The 18,522-nt window shown below is 49.2% G+C and overlaps 2 protein-coding genes across 2 annotated transcripts; one reads left to right on the top strand and one right to left on the bottom strand.

Moving 5' to 3' along the window:
• The first annotated feature begins 495 nt into the window (after positions 1 to 495).
• LOC135973361 (myb/SANT-like DNA-binding domain-containing protein 2) lies at positions 496 to 3,475 on the top strand. Its single transcript, XM_065556271.1, has 2 exons — positions 496 to 2,162; positions 3,098 to 3,475. The coding sequence occupies exons 1-2, from the start codon at positions 1,625 to 1,627 to the stop codon at positions 3,466 to 3,468; spliced, it is 909 nt and encodes a 302-aa protein (XP_065412343.1). The 5' UTR covers positions 496 to 1,624; the 3' UTR covers positions 3,469 to 3,475.
• Positions 3,476 to 11,515: 8,040 nt separating this feature from the next.
• On the bottom strand, positions 11,516 to 13,040 carry LOC135973359 (myb/SANT-like DNA-binding domain-containing protein 2). The gene is made up of 2 exons (XM_065556268.1): positions 12,503 to 13,040; positions 11,516 to 11,907 (listed from the first exon to the last, which is right to left on the bottom strand). The coding sequence occupies exons 1-2, from the start codon at positions 13,038 to 13,040 to the stop codon at positions 11,516 to 11,518; spliced, it is 930 nt and encodes a 309-aa protein (XP_065412340.1).
• Positions 13,041 to 18,522: the final 5,482 nt, after the last annotated feature.

Raw genomic sequence — 18,522 nt, 5'->3', positions numbered from 1 at the left:
GGGTGGGGCTACCCTCCCTCCCCGTGGAGCAGGGTGGGGCTACCCTCCCTCCCCGTGGAGTGTCCTATTTTTTGAATATTAAAATATGGTATCCCTACCTTCCCAGTGCAGCTCTCCATTCACATCAGGCTGCAGCATGAGGTCTCAGCTTCCTCACTCCCTCCCCCTCTTTCCTGTTGGTAGTGGCCAACGGAATGCTGGGAAATATAGTTCTTTCCCTGCTCCAGGGCTGGTTCTATAGGCAGGGAGCTAACCAAAGAACTACAGCTCCCAGGGCCCCCTGTTGGTTCTCAGCTCCCATGCTGGATCCCTGCCGCCCCTGCAAATGGGCTGCCCCAAGCACGTGCTTGCTTTGCTGGTGCCTAGAGCCGCCCCTGCCCGCTGTGCTGCTGACTGGACTTTTAGCGGCCCGGTCAGCGGTGCTGATTGGAGCCGCCATACTCCCTTTTCAATCGGGCGTTCCAGTTGAAAACTAGACACCTGGCAACCCTATCACTGTGTCGGAGAAAAACAGAGTTCTCACTATTTGTTTAGGTACAGCAAGTCAGATGCTTTATTAACTCTCACAATTGCGCAGAGGGAGAGAGCTAAGCAGGTCTCTCAACAGGTAAACAATTACAGCAAGCATTTATACCTTTTGTTACAGACAATAATGAGCAACAGTTGCATTTTGTTTATACATAGGCCATCTTGATATCTCATTTCCTCACTTGTTTTGACTCTTGCCAACATACAATATTTTCTATACCTTATCTACACAAGGTCTTCTACACCTTATCTATACCAGGTCATAATGACTTCTTACACAGTTCTTTCTCACCCGCCTCACACAATCCTCGCTTCTACAAATCTCGCGTTATCAGGGTTACAGTTAGCCTGACTCTTGCTAACAAACTGTCATGTATTGCATCCCCTTCCTGTCAGTTCTTTCTCTGCTTCCACAACTGGCACCACACCGCCACATCACAGTGTTTGTGCCACATGACAGTGCAGTGTTGCTCTGATAACAGCAAATAATTAAGCAATCAATTTGCAGACACCTAGAAGATAATAGGTGATAAGTAACAGTCAGCATGGATTTGCTAAGAAGAAATCATGTCAAACTATAACTGGTTGGAAAACTGTTCCCAGAGAGTAGTTATCAGTGGTTCACAGTCAAGCAGGAAGGGCATATCAAGTGGAGTCCCACAGGGATCAGTCCTGTGTCTGGTTCTGTTCAATATCTGCAGCAATGATTTAGGCCTGGTCTACACTACGAGTTTAGGTCGACTTTAGCAGCGTTAAATCGAATTAAGCCTGGACACGTTCACACGACAAAGCCCTTTCTTTCGACTTAAAGGGCCCTTTAAACCGGTTTCTTTACTCCACCTCCGACGAGGGGATTAGCGATAAAATCGGCCTTAGCGGGTCGGAATTGGGGTAGTGTGGACGGAATTCGATGTTATTGGCCTCCGGGAGCTATCCCACAGTGCTTCATTGTGACCGCTCTGGACAGCACTCTCAACTCAGATGCACTGACCAGGTAGACAGGAAAAGCCCCGCGAACGTTTGAATTTCATTTCCTGTTTGCCCAGCATGGACAGCACAGGTGACAACGCAGAGCTCATCAGCACAGGTAACCGTGATGGAGTCCCAGGATCGCGAAAGAGCTCCAGCATGGACCGAACGGGAGGTACGGGATCTGCTCGCCATATGGGGAGATGAATCAGTGCTAGCTGAACTCCGTAGCAGTAAAAGAAATGGCAAAATATTAGAAAAGGTCTCCAAGGCCATGAAGGACAGAGGCCATAACAGGGACACACAGCAGTGCCGCGTGAAAATTGAGGAGCTACGGCAAGCCTACCACAAAGCCAGAGAAGCAAACGGAAGGTCCGGGGCAGAGCCGCAAACTTGCCATTTCTACGCGGAGCTGCATGCCACTCTAGGGGGTGCAGCCACCACTACCCCAACCGTCTGCTATGACTCCTTCACTGGAGAAACACACAGGGAAGAGGGTTCAGGGTACGAGGAAGATGAGGATGGAGGTAATGTAGATAGCTCACAGCAGCAAGGAAGCGGAGAAACCGGTTTCCCCAACAGTCAGGATATGTTTGTCACCCTGGACCTGGAACCAGTAACCCCCGAACTCACCCAAGACCCTGAGGGCACACAGGGGACCTCTGGTGAGTGTACCTTTGTAAATATTACACATGGTTTAAAAGCAAGCGTGATTAATGATTAATGATTAATTTGCCCTGGCAATCGCGGCCAGTACAGCTACTGGAAAAGTCTGTTAAGGTGTATGGGGATGGAGCGGAAATCCTCCAGGGACATCTCCAGAAAGCTCTCCTTCATGTACTCCCAAAGCCTTTGCAAAAGGTTTCTGGGGAGGGCTGCCTTATCCCGTCCGCCATGGTAGGACACTTTACCACGCCAGGCCAGTAGCACGTAGTCTGGAATCATTGCATAACAAAGCATTGTAGCGTATGATCCCGGTGTTTGCTGGCATGCAGACAACATCCATTCCTTATCGCTCTTTGTTATCCTCAGGAGAGTGATATCATTCACGGTCACGTGGTTGAAATGGGGTGATTTTATTAAGGGGACATTCAGAGGTGCCCGTTCCTGCTCTGCTGAACAGAAATGTTCCCCGCTGTTAGCCATGCGGTGGGGGGAGAGGTGAAGTGATCATCCCAGAGAATTGGGTGTGGCGGGAGGGAGGGGGGTTAGTTGGGTTTGTGCTGCATGTTAACCCGGAAACCGCAGCCCCTCCTTTTACATTGCAAACCCATTTTAAATGGCCAACCCAATTCATGCTTGATATGGGAAATGAGGGCGCTGCTGTTTGAAACCATTCCCACATGTTAAGAAGGTTAAAAAAGCCAAAAGACTGTGGCTTACCATGGCTGCCTGCAAGCCGAAATCTGTTGCCTGGCACTGCGTGAGTGATCTCTCACACCAAACCAGCAGGCCCTCACTATAAGAGGAAAAATGCGACCTTGTAACGAAAGCACATGTGCTGTGTAATGTGAACAGCAAAATTTAACGTGAAAGAGTGTACCCATTGTTCTCTAAAATGTGTCTTTTTTTTAACCACCTCTCCCTTCTCCTCCACCAGCTGCAAATGTTTCTCCTTCACAGAGGCTAGTGAAGATTAGAAAGAGAAAACGGAGGACGCGGGACGATATGTTCACGGAGCTCCAGATGTCCTCCCACGCTGAAAGAGCACAGCATAATGCGTGGAGGCAGTCAATGTCAGACTTCAGAAAAGCACAATATGAACGAGAGGAGAGTTGGTGGGCTGAATCGCGGGATGAACAGAGCAAGTTGCGGGCTGAAGATGATACGTGGCGTCAGCTTGCAGACAGAAGGCAAGAGTCGATACTCCGGCTGCTGGAGCATCAAACTGATATGTTCCAGCGTATGGTTGAGCTGCAGGAAAGGCAGCAGGAGCAGAGACCGCCGCTACAGCCCCTGTGTAACCAATAGCTCTCCTCCCCAAGTTCCATAGCCTCCTCACCCAGACGCCCAAGAACACGGTGGGGGGGCCTCCGGCCACCCAGTCACTCCACCCCAGATGATTGCCCGAGCATCAGAAGGCTGGCCTTCAATAAGAGTTAAAGTTTTAAAATGCAGTGTGTCCTTTTCCTTCCCTCCTCCCCCACCCAACCCGGGCTACCTTGGCAATTATCCCCCTAGTTGTGTGATGGATTAATAAAGAATGCATGAATGTGAAGTAACAATGACTTTATTGCCCCTGCAAGCGATGCTTGAAGTGGGGAGGGTAGGGTGGGGTGGTTGGTTTACAGGGAAGTAGAGTGAACCGGGTGGGGGGGGGGCGGAGGGTTCATCAAGGAGAAACAAACAGAAGTTTCACACCGTAGCCTGGCCAGTCAAAAAACTCGTTTTCAAAGCTTCTCTGATGCGCACCGCGCCCTGCTGTGCTCCTCTAACCGCCCTGGTGTCTGGCTGCGCGTAATCAGCGGCCAGGCGATTTGTCTCAACCTCCCACCCCGCCATAAATGTCTCCCCCTTACTCTCACAGATATTGTGAAGCGCACAGCAAGCAGCAATAACAGTGGGGATATTCTTTTCGCTGAGGTCTGAGTGAGTCAGTAAGCTGCGCCAGCGCGCTTTTAAACGTCCAAATGCACATTCCACCACCATTCGGCACTTGCTGAGCCTGTAGTTGAACAGGTCCTGACTCCTGTCCAGGCTGCCTGTGTACAGCTTCATGAGCCATGGCATTAAGGGGTAGGCTGGGTCCCCAAGGATCACGATAGGCATTTCAACATCCCCAACAGTTACTTTCTGGTCCATGGAGAAAGTCCCTTTCTCCAGCTTTCGAAACAGAGCAGAGTGCCTGAAGACGCGAGCATCATGTACCTTTCCCGGCCATCCCACGTTGATGTTAGTGAAACATCCCTTGTGATCCACCAGGGCTTGCAGCAACATTGAAAAGGACCCCTTGCGGTTTATGTACTCGGTGGCTTGGTGCTCCGGTGCCAAGATAGGGATATGGGTTCCGTCTATGGCCCCACCACAGTTTGGGAATCCCATTGCAGCAAAGCCATCCACTATGGCCTGCACGTTTCCCAGAGTCACTACCCTTGATATCACCAGGTCTTTCATTGCCCTGGCAACTTGGATCACAGCAGCCCCCACAGTAGATTTGCCCACTCCAAATTGATTCCCGACTGACCGGTAGCTGTCTGGCGTTGCAAGCTTCCACAGGGCTATCGCCACTCGCTTCTCAACTGTGAGGGCTGCTCTCATCCTGGTATTCTGTCGCTTCAGGGCAGGGGAAAGCAAGTCACAAAGTTCCATGAAAGTGCCCTTACGCATGCGAAAGTTTCGCAGCCACTGGGAATCGTCCCACACCTGCAGCACGACACGGTCCCACCAGTTTGTGCTTGTTTCCCGTGCCCAGAATCGGCGTTCCACGGCATGAACCTGCCCCAGTAACACCATGATTTCCACATTACTGGGGCCTGTGCCTTGTGAGAGGTCTATGTCCATGTCAATTTCCTCATCACTCTCGTCGCTGCGCTGCAATCGCCTCCTCGGCTGGTCCTGGTTTCGCTTTGGCATGTCCTGGCTCTGCATATACTCCAGGACAATGCGCATGGTGTTCATAGTGCTCATAATTGCCGCGGTGATCTGAGCGGGCTCCATGATCCCAGTGCTAGCTATGGCGCCTGGTCTGAAAAAAGGCGCGAAACTAGTATCTGACGGACCAGGGAAGGAGGGAGGGAGGGCCGAGTGACAACATGGCGTACAGGTACAGGGAATTAAAATCAAGAAAGGTGGCTGTACATCAGGGAGAAACACAAACAACTGTCACACAGAATGGCACCCCCCAAAGATTAAACTCAGAACCCTGGGTTTAGCAGGCCGTTGATTTCACGGAGGGAGGGGAAGCAAATGAATACAGAACAAATCTATTTTTTACATCTTAAGCTGACAGCCGATGGTGCAGCATGACTGATAGCCACTGCAGTACGACGACGACGACGGATACCAGTCGTAATATACCATCTTCTGCCAAAAGGCAAGGGGCTGCTGCTGTGTAGCAATGCAGCCCCACGTCTGCCAGCACCCAGATCACCCTCGGCCTCTTCTGGGTGCTTAGCAGAAAATACTGGGCGATTGGCAGAAAATAGCATACTACGACTGATAGCCATCATCATCGGGACATGTCTGCCCAGGTGCCCATGATTGACAGCCACTGCAGTACAACAACGATGGATACCAATCGTAATATACCATCTTCTACCAAAAGGCAAGGGGCTGGTGCAATGCAGCCCTACAGCTGCCAGCCCCACGACTACCAGTCATGCTGCACCATCTACCACCAAAAGGCAGATAGCTGCTGCTGCTGTGTAGCAATGCAGTACCACGTCTGCCGGCACCCAGATGACATATGGTGACGGTGAGCTGATCTGAGCGGGCTCCATGCTTGCCGTGGTATGTTGTCTGCACAGGTAACCCAGGTAAAAAGGCGCGAATCTATTGTCTGCCGATGCTCTGACGGAGGGGGAGGGGCCTGACGACATGTACCCAGAACCCCCCGCGACACTGTTTTGCATCATTAAGGCATTGGGATCTCAACCCAGAATTCCAATGGGCGGCAGAGACTGCGGGAACTGTGGGATAGCTACCCATAGTGCAATGCTCCGGAAGTCTACGCTAGCCTCGGTACTGTGGATGCGGTCCGCCGACTGGAGCACTTAGAGCATTTTATGTAGGGACACACACAATCGGCTGTATACAACCGATTTCTATAATACTGGCTTCTATAAATTTGACCTAATTTCGTAGTGTAGACATACCCTTAGATAATGGCATAGGGAGTACACTTATAAAGTTTGCGGATGATACCAAGCTGTGAGGGGTTGCGAGTGCTTTGGAGGATAGGATTAAAATTCAAAATGATTTGGACAAATGGGAGAAATGTTCTGAAGTAAATAGGATGAAGTTCAATAAGGACAAATGCAAAGTACTCCACTAAGGAAGGAACAATCAGTTGACCACATACAGAATGGGAAATGTCTGCCTAGGAAGGAGTACTGCAAAAAGGGATCTGGGGCTCATAGTGGATCACAAGTTAAATACGAGTCAACAGTGTTACACTGTTGCAAAAAACATGAACATCATTCCAGGATGTATCAGCAGGAGTGTTGTAAGCAAGACACAAGAAGTAATTATTCTTCTCTACTCTGTGCTGATAAGGCCTCAGCTGCAGTATTGTGTCCAGTTCTGGGCACCACATTTCAGGAAGGATGTGGACAAATTGGAGAAAGTCCAGAGAAGAGCAACAAAAATGATTAAAGGTCTAGAAAACATGACCTCTGAGGGAAGATTGGAAAAATCGGGTTTGTTTAGTCTGGAGAAGAGAAGACATGAGCGGCAGGTATAAGAGGCTTGGTGAGGCTTAGCCTCCTCACACAGGGCAAGAAATACCAGATGCAGGTGTGCCAGTCTGCTGCCTTTGGAGTGCCACCACTGGAAGTTCCGGAGAACCAAGGAGGCCAGTGGCATCTTCCTGTGCTCCGCCCCTGCTCTGTCCTGATGCCCTGCCCATGCTGTGCCTCTTCTTCCCAAGGCCTGTCCTCACTCCGTCTCTTCTCGACCTAACTCTGCCTCTTTCCACCCTCGTTCCACCTCTTCCCCCTGAGGACCCTGCCTGCCGCTCGCTCCTCTCTGCTCCCTTTCCCCCCATCGCTCACCCTTAAGGCAGGAGAGGGCAGAAGAGAGTGAGAGGCGGGGGTCTTGGAGGAGGGGTGGAGATGTGCAAGTGATAGGTGGCAGGGGCCTCGGAGGAGGGGGCCGAGAGGACCGAGTGGCAGGAGGGCTTCGGGGGAGGGATGGAGAGGAGCGAGTGGCTGGGGGGCTTCGGGGGAGGAGAGGAGTGGGGGAGGGAGCCTCAGGGGTGGGGCAGAGAGAAGTGAGTGGTGGGAGGGGGAGCCTGGAGGGAAGGGGTGGAGAGGAGTGAGCAGTGGGTGGGCAGGGCCTTGGGGGAAGAGGCAGAGTGGGGGAGGGGCGCAGACCCGCCACCTGCCCTGGGCCAGATGGGAAGCCCAGGGGGCTGCTTTTGGGCCCCCCCAGGGCACCTTCCTGTTGTGGTGTTTGTCTTTCATGACAGCACTGGCTCCCTGTGTCGCATGTGACAGTGCCACATCCCCTCATCATGGTATTTGCATTATGTCACATGGCAGAATCTACAGTAAGGGTCCAATGTACATCAAACTCTCCTAAACCTCTTGCAGGCTGAGTTTAAGACAGTCCTACACCCTTCCCCATTTGCCAATCATCTCTGCATGTTTACATAACCATGGAGACATTTAGACATTTAGGTCTTGCAGGTGAATTTTGTAGTAAATTGCTACACTTCTCAGGGTATGTCTACACTACGAAATTAGTTCGAATTTATAGAAGCCGGTTTTATTGAAACCGGTTGTATACAGCCGATTGTGTGTGTCCCCACATAAAATGCTCTAGGTGCTCTAGTCGGCGGACCGCGTCCACAGTACGAGGCTAGCGTCGACTTCCGGAGCATTGCACTATGGGTAGCTATCCCACAGCTATCCCACAGTTCCCGCAGTCTCCGCCGCCCCTTGGGATTCTGGGTTGAGATCCCAATGCCCGGATGATGCAAAACAGTGTCGCGGGCGGTTCTGGGTACATGTCGTCAGGCCCCTCCCTCCCCTGTCACAGCAACGGCAGACAATAGATTCGCGCCTTTTTACCTGGGTTACCTGGGTTACCTGTGCAGACAACATGGAGCCCGCTCAGCTCAGCTGAGCTCACCGTCACCATATGTCCTCTGGATGCCGGCAGACGTGGGACTGCATTGCTACACAGCAGCAGCTGCTAACTGCCTTTTGGCGGTAGACGGTGCAGTAGACTGGTAGCCTTCATCGGCGATTTGGGTGCTGGCAGCCGTGGGGTTTGCCTTTTGGCAGTAGATGGTGTATTACGACTGTTAACCGTCCTATTACAAGTCGGGTCATCGCACATTAGCAGAGTCTTCCCCGAGCAGCCGATCGTGCAATAGGCCTGAAGACCATCGTCATACACTGCCCAGTATTTGCTGCCAATCACCCAGAAAGATGCCGAGGGCTATCAGTCATGCTGCACCGTCGTCTTAAGATGTAAAAAATAGATTTGCTCTGTATTCATTTGCTTCCCCCTCCCTCCGTCAAATCAACGGCCTGCTAAACCCAGGGTTTTCAGTTTAATCTTTGGGGGGACCATTCTGTGTGACAGTTGTTTGTGTTTCTCCCTGATGCACAGCCACCGTTCTTGATTTTAATTCCCTGTACCTGTACGCCATGTTGTCACTCGGCCCGCCCTCCCTCCTTCCCCTAGTCCGTCAGATACTACTTTCGCGCCTTTTCTTTGAATTCTGGGTTGAGATCCCAATGCCCGGATGATGCAAAACAGTGTCGCGGGCGGTTCTGGGTACATGTTGTCAGGCCCCTCCCCCCTCGTCACAGCAACGGCAGACAATAGATTTGCGCCTTTTTACCTGGGTTACCTGTGCAGACAACATACCACGGCAAGCATGGAGCCCGCTCAGCTCAGCTGAGCTCACCGTCACCATATGTCCTCTGGGTGCCGGCAGACGTGGGACTGCATTGCTACACAGCAGCAGCTGCTAACTGCCTTTTGGCGGTAGATGGTGTAGCATGAGTGATAGCCGTGGGGCTGGCAGCCGTAGGGCTGCATTGCACCAGCCCCTTGCCAGGAGATGGTATATTGTGACTGGTATCCATCATCGTCGTACTGGAGTGGCTGTCAATCATGGCCACCTGGGCAGACATGCTACTGTTTCGATGATGATGGCTACCAGTCGTAATATACTATTTTCTGCCAATTGCCCAGTATTGTCTGCTAAGCACCCAGAAGAGGCCGAGGGCGATGCTGGGTGCTGGCGGACGTGGGGCTGGCAGACGTGGGGCTGCATTGCTACACAGCAGCAGCCCCTTGCCTTTTGGCAGACGATGGTATATTATGACTGGTAACCGTCGTCATCATACTGGAGAGGCTATCACTCATGCTGCACCGTCGGCTGCCAGCTTAAGATGTAAAAAATAGATTTGTTCTGTATTCATTTGCTTCCCCTTCCTCCGTGAAATCAACGGCCTGCTAAGCCCAGGGTTTTCAGTTTAATCTTTGGGGGGACCATTCTGTGTCACAGTTGTTTGTGTTTCTCCCTGATGCACAGCCACCTTTCTTGATTTTAATTCCCTGTTCCTGTACCTGTACGCCATGTCGTCACTCGGCCCTCCCTCCTTCTCCTGGTCCATCAGATACTAGTTTCGCGCCTTTTTTCTTACCAGCCAGGCGCCATAGCTAGCACTGGGATCATGGAGCCCGCTCAGATCACCGCGGCAATTCTGAGCACTATGAACACCACGCGCATTGTCCTGGAGTATATGCAGAGCCAGGACATGCCAAGGCGAAACCCGGACCACCCGAGGAGGCGATTGCAGCGCGGTGACGAGAGTGATGAGGAAATTGACATGGACATAGACCTCTCACAAGGCACAGGCCCCAGCAATGTGGAAATCATGGTGTCACTGTGGCAGGTTCATGCCGTGGAACGCCGATTCTGGGCCCGGGAAACAAGCACAGACTGGTGGGATCGCATCGTGCTGCAGGTATGGGACGATTCCCAGTGGCTGCGAAACTTTCGCATGCGTAAGGGCACTTTCATGGAACTTTGTGACTTGCTTTCCCCTGCCCTGAAACGCCAGGATACCAAGATGAGAGCAGCCCTCACAGTTGAGAAGCGAGTGGCGATAGCCCTGTGGAAGCTTGCAACGCCAGACAGCTACCGGTCAGTCGGGAATCAATTTGGAGTGGGCAAATCTACGGTGGGGGCTGCTGTGATCCAATTTGCCAGGGCAATAAAAGACCTGGTGATAGCAAGGGTATTGACTCTGGGCAACGTGCAGTCAATAGTGGATGGTTTTGCTGAAATGGGATTCCCAAACTGTGGCGGGGCCATAGACGGAACCCATATCCCTATCTTGTCACCGGAGCACCAAGCCACCGACTACGTAAACCGCAAGGGGTACTTTTCAATGCTGCTGCAAGCCCTGGTGGATCACAAGGGACGTTTCAACGTGGGATGGCCGGGAAAGGTACATGATGCTCGCGTCTTCAGGAACTCTGCTCTGTTTCGAAAGCTGGAGGAAGGGACTTTCTTCCCGGACCAGAAAGTGACCGTTGGGGATGTTGAAATGCCTATCGTGATCCTTGGGGACCCAGCCTACCCCTTAATGCCATGGCTCATGAAGCCGTACACAGGCAGCCTGGACAGGAGTCAGGACCTGTTCAACTACAGGCTGAGCAAGTGCCGAATGGTGGTGGAATGTGCATTTGGAAGTTTAAAAGCGCGCTGGCGCAGCTTACTGACTCGCTCAGACCTCAGCGAAAAGAATATCCCCATTGTTATTGCTGCTTGCTGTGCGCTCCACAATATCTGTGAGAGTAAGGGGGAGACCTTTATGGCGGGGTGGGAGGTTGAGGCAACTCGCCTGGCCGCTGATTACGCGCAGCCAGACACCAGGGCGGTTAGAGGAGCACAGCAAGGCGCGGTGCGCATCAGAGAGGCTTTGAAAACGAGTTTTTTGACTGGCCAGGCTACGGTGTGAAACTTCTGTTTGTTTCTTCTTGATGAACCCTCCAACCCCCCCCCCCCGACCCGGTTCACTCTACTGCCCTGTAAACCAACCACCCCACCCCACCCTCCCCTCCCCAATTCGAGCACCGCTTGCAGAGGCAATAAAGTCATTGTTTTTTCACATTCATGCATTCTTTATTAGTTCCTCACAGAAGTAGGGGGATAATTGCCAAGGTAGCCTGGGATGGGTGGGGGAGGAGGGAAGGAAAAGGACACACTGCATTTTAAAACTTTAACTCTTATTGAAGGCCAGCCTTCTGATGCTTGGGCGATCATCTGGGGTGGAGTGACTGGGTGGACGGAGGCCCCCCCACCGTGTTCTTGGGCATCTTGGTGAGGAGGCTATGGAACTTGGGGAGGAGGGCTGTTGGTTACACAGGGGCTGTAGTGGCGGTCTCTGCTCCTGCTGCCTTCCTGCAGCTGAACCATACGCTCAAGCATATCAGTTTGATGCTCCAGCAGACGGAGCATTGACTCTTGCCGTCTGTCTGCAAGCTGACGCCACCTATCGTCTTCAGCCCGCCACTTGCTCTGTTCATCCCGCGATTCAGCCCGCCACCTCTCCTCTCGTTCATATTGGGCTTTTCTCATCTCCGACATTGACTGCCTGCATGCATTCTGCTGTGCTCTATCAGCGTGGGAGGACATCTGCAACTCCGTGAACATATCGTCCCTCGTCCTACGTTTTCTCTTTCTAATGTTCACGAGCCTCTGCGAAGGAGAAACATTTGCAGCTGGTGGAGGAGAAGGGAGAGGTGGTTAAAAAAGACACATTTTAGAGAACAATGGGTACACTCTTTCATTACAAGGTCGCATATTTCGGCTTGCAGGCAGCCATGGTAGGCCACAGTGTTTTGGCTTTTTTAACCTTCTTAACATGCGGGAAAGGTTGCAAACAGCAGCGCATTTCCCATATCAAGGATGAATTGGGTTGTCCATTTAAAATGGGTTTTCAATGTAAAAGGAGGGGCTGCAGTTTCCCGGTTAACATGCGGCACAAACACAAGTAAACCACCCCCCCACACACACACACGATTCTCTGGGATGATCGCTTCACCCCTCCCCCCACCGCGTGGTTAACAGCGGGGAACATTTCTGTTCAGAAGAGCAGGAACGGGTGCCTCTGAATGTCCCCTAAATAAAATCACCCCATTTCAACCAGGAGAGCTTTCTGGAGATGTCCCTGGAGGATTTCCGCTCCATCCCCATACACGTTAACAGACTTTTCCAGTAGATGTACTGGCCGCGATTGCCAGGGCAAATTAATCATTAAACACGCTTGCTTTTTTTTTTTGTAATGTTTACAAATATTTACAAAGTTACACTCACCAGAGGTCTCCTGTGTGCCCTGAGGGTCTTGGGTGAGTTCGGGGGTTACTGGTTCCAGGTCCAGGGTCACAAACATATCCTGGCTGTTGGGGAAACCGGTTTCTCTGCTTCCTTGCTGCTGTGAGCTACCTACAGTACCTCCATCATCATCTTCCTCGTTCCCCGAACCGTCTTCCCTGTGTGTTTCTCCAGTGAGAGAGTCATAGCACACGGTTGGGGTAGTGGTGGCTGCACCCCCTAGGATCGCATGCAGCTCCGCGTAGTAGCGGCAAGTTTGCGGCTCTGCCCCGGACCTTCCGTTTGCTTCTCTGGCTTTGTGGTAAGCTTGCCGTAGCTCCTTAATTTTCACGCGGCACTGCTGTGTGTCCCTGTTATGGCCTCGGTCCTTCATGGCCTTGGAGATCTTTTCTAATACTTTTCCATTTCTTTTACTGCTACGGAGTTCAGCTATCACTGCTTCATCTCCCCATATGGCGAGCAGATCTCGTACCTCCCGTTCGGTCCATGCTGGAGCTCTTTTGCGATCCTGGGACTCCATCACGGTTACCTGTGCTGATGAGCTCTGCGTGGTCACCTGTGCTCTCCACGCTGAGCAAACAGGAAATGAAATTCAAACATTCGCGGGTCTTTTCCTGTCTACCTGGTCAGTGCATCTGAGTTGAGAGTGCTGTCCAGAGCGGTCACAATGAAGCACTGTGGGATAGCTCCCGGAGGCCAATAACGTCGAATTCCGTCCACACTACCCCAATTCCGACCCGCAAAGGCCGGTTTTATCGCTAATCCCCTCGTCGGAGGTGGTGTAAAGAAACCGGTTTAAAGGACCCTTTAAGTCGAAAGAAAGGGCTTCGTTGTGTGGACGTGTCCAGGCTTAATTCGGTTTAACGCTGCTAAAGTCGACCTAAACCCGTAGTGTAGACCAGGCCTCAGTCTGCAAACTGAAGAGCATATGACTGTGAAAAGAACAATTATTTATTTAAAGTCTTGGGGAAGTATTCAGGTAAGGGAGAAAAGCAGATTTAGTGCCAACCTTACCTTCAGTAAGAGAAAGAAGGATGATTTGTGACTAGATGATCTAACAGGTTTTTTCCATCTCTAGATTCTTTGGCCAAATTCAGACCGGTTATGACTGGGCACAACTTAGCTGAATTTAATAATCTGTGTATCACATATCAAAGGGAGAGGTGGCATGGAGAAGACCATTATAATATCAAAGGACCTCAGCATTTCTTTATTCTGGGTTCCCATTTATTCTGGGTTCCCATTTTTTCAGATCATAAATAGGTAAGAGATTGTATGATGTATCAGGGAGAGGTTCCTTCATATAGCACTTACGTGCCTGTTAGGGTGACCAGATGTCCCGATTTTATAGGGACAGTCCTGATTTTTGGGTCTTTTTCTGATATAGGCTCCTATTACCCCCTAGCCCCTGTCCGGATTTTTCACACTTGCTGTCTGGTCACCCTACATGCCTTATGACTGGTTGAGGACACAGCTCTCACATTTTTAAAATGGTCCAAGCTCAGCAATTCCTCCCATTTCTCAACATATTGCAGCATGAATAAGAATGCTTGTACTGGCCCAGCCTCTGGTGTGCCTGTTCTGTGAATATAGTGACAGCTTTAGTCTCCAGGGCTGGGAATCTGGCACCAATTCACTTAGAAAAAGAGAAAAGAGAATTATATTACTTGGAGGAATCTACAGGGTGATTTGCTCTCTCAGATGGTTGAATTTATGGGCTAAGATCAGAGTTCAAGAAATGTAAGACAAAGAATCTTTGGAACTGGAACAAAAGATGGATATTGTAGCACACTGGTGAAGGAAGACTAGAAATAAAATGAATATTTTAGATCCAGAAAGTTAAAATAAATTGAGTTTTTCCTAATGTATGTGCTCTATGCAAACTATTTGTGGGAATTTTCTGTCTGCACACTAGAGGGCCTCATTGTCAAAGGATTTTTAGACTTGAATCCTTTCTGTTTATTCAAAAGAAGTTCATACCATACCAGTGGACTGCATACTACAGCCAGAGAACGAGATGTCTCTTCCAGTTCCTTCATTCTATGTTCCTGAGACCAGATATATTTTGTTGAAGTCCAATTGTTAACTTGCATAATGAGGGATGGTCTAAATAATACTTAGTTCTTAGAGTGCAGGGGACTGGACTAGATGACCTCTCAAGGTCCCCTCCAGTCCTATGATTCCCACACAGCTCTGCTAATTCACCTCCATTCCAGTCCTGGCCCCCATTCCCAGCTCTGCCAATCCACCTCACTGCTGACTTTCTGCTGACCTCCTTCATATTCCAGTCCTCTTCTCCCTGAGCTATGATATTTCAGTCCTGGAGACATTTACAGTTTTACCAGTACTAATCTATAATGCTTCCTATTTTCAATATCAGGTGTGTTCTGAGCAGGGACAGAAAATTGTGCCAAACTGCATTAGTTCTCTGATGTGGCTAAATGTCCATGAGGAACCAGGCTTGAAACCTCCAATCTCCTTTCACATATGGCACAACAGGCCACTTGTCTTGATGGATAATTTTATAGATGGTTAGGTGGACATTGTGATTCTCTTCTGTTCACCCCTTTCAGTGAGGTGGTTCCTAAATGCCCCTCCATTTGTCCCATTCTGACTGGTCTCCTTGATATACAACTGCAATGTGATAGATAAAGCTGGAAAGGGGAAGGTTAGCATCACTGATCATGATATAAACACATTTTAACATATCACACTAACTGAAGGTGAATAAGGGGTTTCCCTTTTCACCTTCACCTCTACCTAAGTCCTGATCAGTGGCACTGTTCTACATGGTGGACAACCTAGTGAACTCCAATTGTCTTTGCCCAGAAACAGTCCGGAGTGCTCTTCTTGATAAGGAGTTTTATATCTACATTATAGATACGATCACTTAGATTCCAATTGGGTTGGTCCTCTCCATTGTGGTGGAAATGTGGAGGCAAAAGAGATGTCTTCGCTACCAAGGTTCCTGGCCAATTGTGGTCACTGAGGTTCTGGAGAGCTTCACACTGCCAATTGTGATCTGAAGCAATATCCTTCTTGGTTGGCAAGACCTAGTGGAGACACATTGTGTCCATTACTGGTGGATATTGGCTTTATCTCCATATAGGAGGGCAGCTCTTAATGATTGACTGTTAAGCTCATGCTCAAAAAACCAACAGTCTCCCCCTATAACACCCTATTTCTAGTCTTCCTTTTATAGAACAGAACATGCAGAAGGATTGGACAGGTGTCCCTGGCTGCACCTGAAGGTCTCAGAGATTCTTCACCCTTCCAGTATGATATCTATGGGTATGACAAAGAAGTGATGCTGGTCTCATTGGCCAGTGATGACCTCCTTCTGGTGATGGGTAAAGGTCAAGTGTTCATGTCGATTTCTTTAGACTGTGATACCATCCACCACAGACCACACAGGGATAGAAAGAGTCACTCTTGAGTAGGTCCATTTATTTATCTTGGAAAGGATGCAGGCAGATGTATTGCTCTTCTTTTCCTGTGGGCTTCCCTCCTGCTCAATGTGTATATGAGGATGCAAAAGGCGATAGGTGGGTTGGAGTGCAGTATAATCAATATTCTGCTAGTACTCAACTGTGCATCTTTATTTCATGGGTCTGCATAGTTTAGTTACTTCCCTTTCCCTGTGTCTAGCCTAGAGGCAGGTTTGGATGAGAACTGGCTGGAGAAAGCTTACCCCAGCTTTGACAGAGATAATAATGAAAGGCTGGGAAAGGCAACCAAAGAAGGAGACGGTGAAGCAATCTCAGCTCTTTCAGCTGAGGGGATATACCTGCCTGTTGTTACTAAGACCTGTTCCATACACAAAGTTGCACCAGTTCAACCAAAAGTGTGGTTTTAAATAGATGTAGTTAAACTGGCTCAACTTGTGTATGTGTACAGGGCCTAAGATTCACAGCCTAAAGATCCTGTTAAATCTCCATCTGCTTCTGGAAGTCGAGATAGCAGCAGTGATGCTGGATGTTCTTTCTATCTTCATATATCAGGAGAAGACAAACATAATCTGCTGTATCTGGGTTCTGGCAAGTAGTTAAACTTTCCTCTCGCATGCATGACACTAGTGGTGTCTAGATTGAGCTGTCTTCTAGTTTATTTCCAGCTGGAATTCAAGCTGTTGGCTTTGATCTCTAAAGGTCTTGATGGTTTATGTCCAGAGTACCTAAGACACCTGTCTCTCGCTTTAGATCCTGGATTAACAGTTGAGTCAGCTGAGGCAACTAGGCTAATAAACCTTACATTTGTACATCTGGGACTCATGGCAGGGTTGCATAATTGGTTCCTAACACCTCTGTTTTTTAAATCATCAGCTTTTGTTGCATTGATATTAAATAAATCAGGTGACTTGAAAAATCAGAATTGTTAGTCTGATTTGGAAGTGTAACTCATAAGGTACATTTTCAGTGCCTTGCATGTAGATACAGAAGCTATAGACATGAGACATAGCTCTGAATGCTGCTGAGAATCTGACTCTTTACAGTACAAAACTGAACAGTCACAAAAGCTCTTATGTATGTGGTCTCCCTTATGCTCAGGCAGAGATTAACTTTATCCCCCTATAAGTAACTTACTGCCAACTATGCAATTACTTTACCATGAAATAAAAAAATTAAAAATGCATAGCGACTGATTTTCAAAAATGCGTGCAGTTACACAAACAAAAAAGTAAATGCAATTGTCACCTAAACAGAAACACCCAGTTACTATGATTACACCTGCAAATTGGGCATTTTTTTGCACAGATGGCCATTTATGCATATAACTAACCTTTTGCATTCACCAATACCTGTTTTGTGCATGCAATAGCAATAACTTGCATGCATTAATGTCTGAAATTCAGGCCTTTGAATTCTACCAAAAGCCTCTGATTTCCCTGACATCTGCCATTTGTTCTGAGTCTTTGAACTATTTCTACTGCTAATCCAACAGGATGTAGTAAAGTAACAGAGTGATTAGTGATGAGTTACTTTTAGGAGAAAAAACATGTTGATGTGTCATTGTGCTTTGTATTTTTAGAGTATGTTCTTTGGGGGAGGAGGATATGACTGGAACTTGGAGAGGAGCTGGCTGAGATATAATGCTTCCCAAATGCTTGAGTACAGTAGAGCAGCTCCCACAGGAGATAAACAAGTTAGTCACTCAGAGTGAGCTCAGCGCCGAGGTATTTCAGCATCCATGAGAATTTGTTGCAACCCCTTGATTCCAGAGAGAGAGGGTGTGTCCATGCTAATGCCTATGAAGGAGATATCTACCAACCAGCCTGTAGACAATGACAAATCCCATGTTCCTAGGATCAATCATTTCCCCCCCCCCCCAACTGCTGTCCATTGTCTAGCCCAACTACCTGCTCCTTTTCCCACTCATCATACACTTGGCCAACATCCCAGGCCTCTCTCTCTTGCTCTAGCATTCTTTGCAATTATACTGCAGAATACTCAAGCTGAAAGGGGATCTCAGCGGGTGTCTTGAGGAAACAGACCTACCCTCCTTCACCTCCCCAAAGATGGTGGTAGCCTTCCCTTGCAATAGGACATTGTTGCACTGTGGCACAATGCTAAGACATTGCAATATGATGGGTCTGCATTGAGATGTATCATCATGGTGGGATGCCGCAATGTCATGTTGTCCCATGATATCATGGAGTGGTGACATCCCATTGGCCTCATAAGTATTTCAGCATGCAGACAAGTTGAGGTGGGGCCTGAAGGAGAAAATGTGAGATTTGCACCACTGGTGTGAAGCAACTGAGTGCTCAATGTGTGAGGCTCAGTACATGAATCTTCTTAACCTAGCCCTTCCTTTCCTTGTTGGCTCTCTCATCTATAGCTGTCACAGCTCCCTGCAATGCTCACATGTGTTAGCTGAGCCCCAGCAGCCACCCTTCCAACTGCATTCAACCTGCTCCTTCCAAAGACCAACTTTGTCATCAAAGAGAACCGCATAGAGAGATTGACGCAGAGTCACAGATACCTGCTTAGTAGGAGATGGTG

The sequence above is a fragment of the Chrysemys picta genome, chromosome 9 (assembly GCF_011386835.1).
Source record: "Chrysemys picta bellii isolate R12L10 chromosome 9, ASM1138683v2, whole genome shotgun sequence".
In the NCBI taxonomy this organism is placed as follows: Eukaryota; Metazoa; Chordata; order Testudines; family Emydidae; genus Chrysemys; species Chrysemys picta.
Note: the sequence above shows the minus strand (reverse complement) of the source record. Positions and strands in the feature narration are given on the sequence as shown.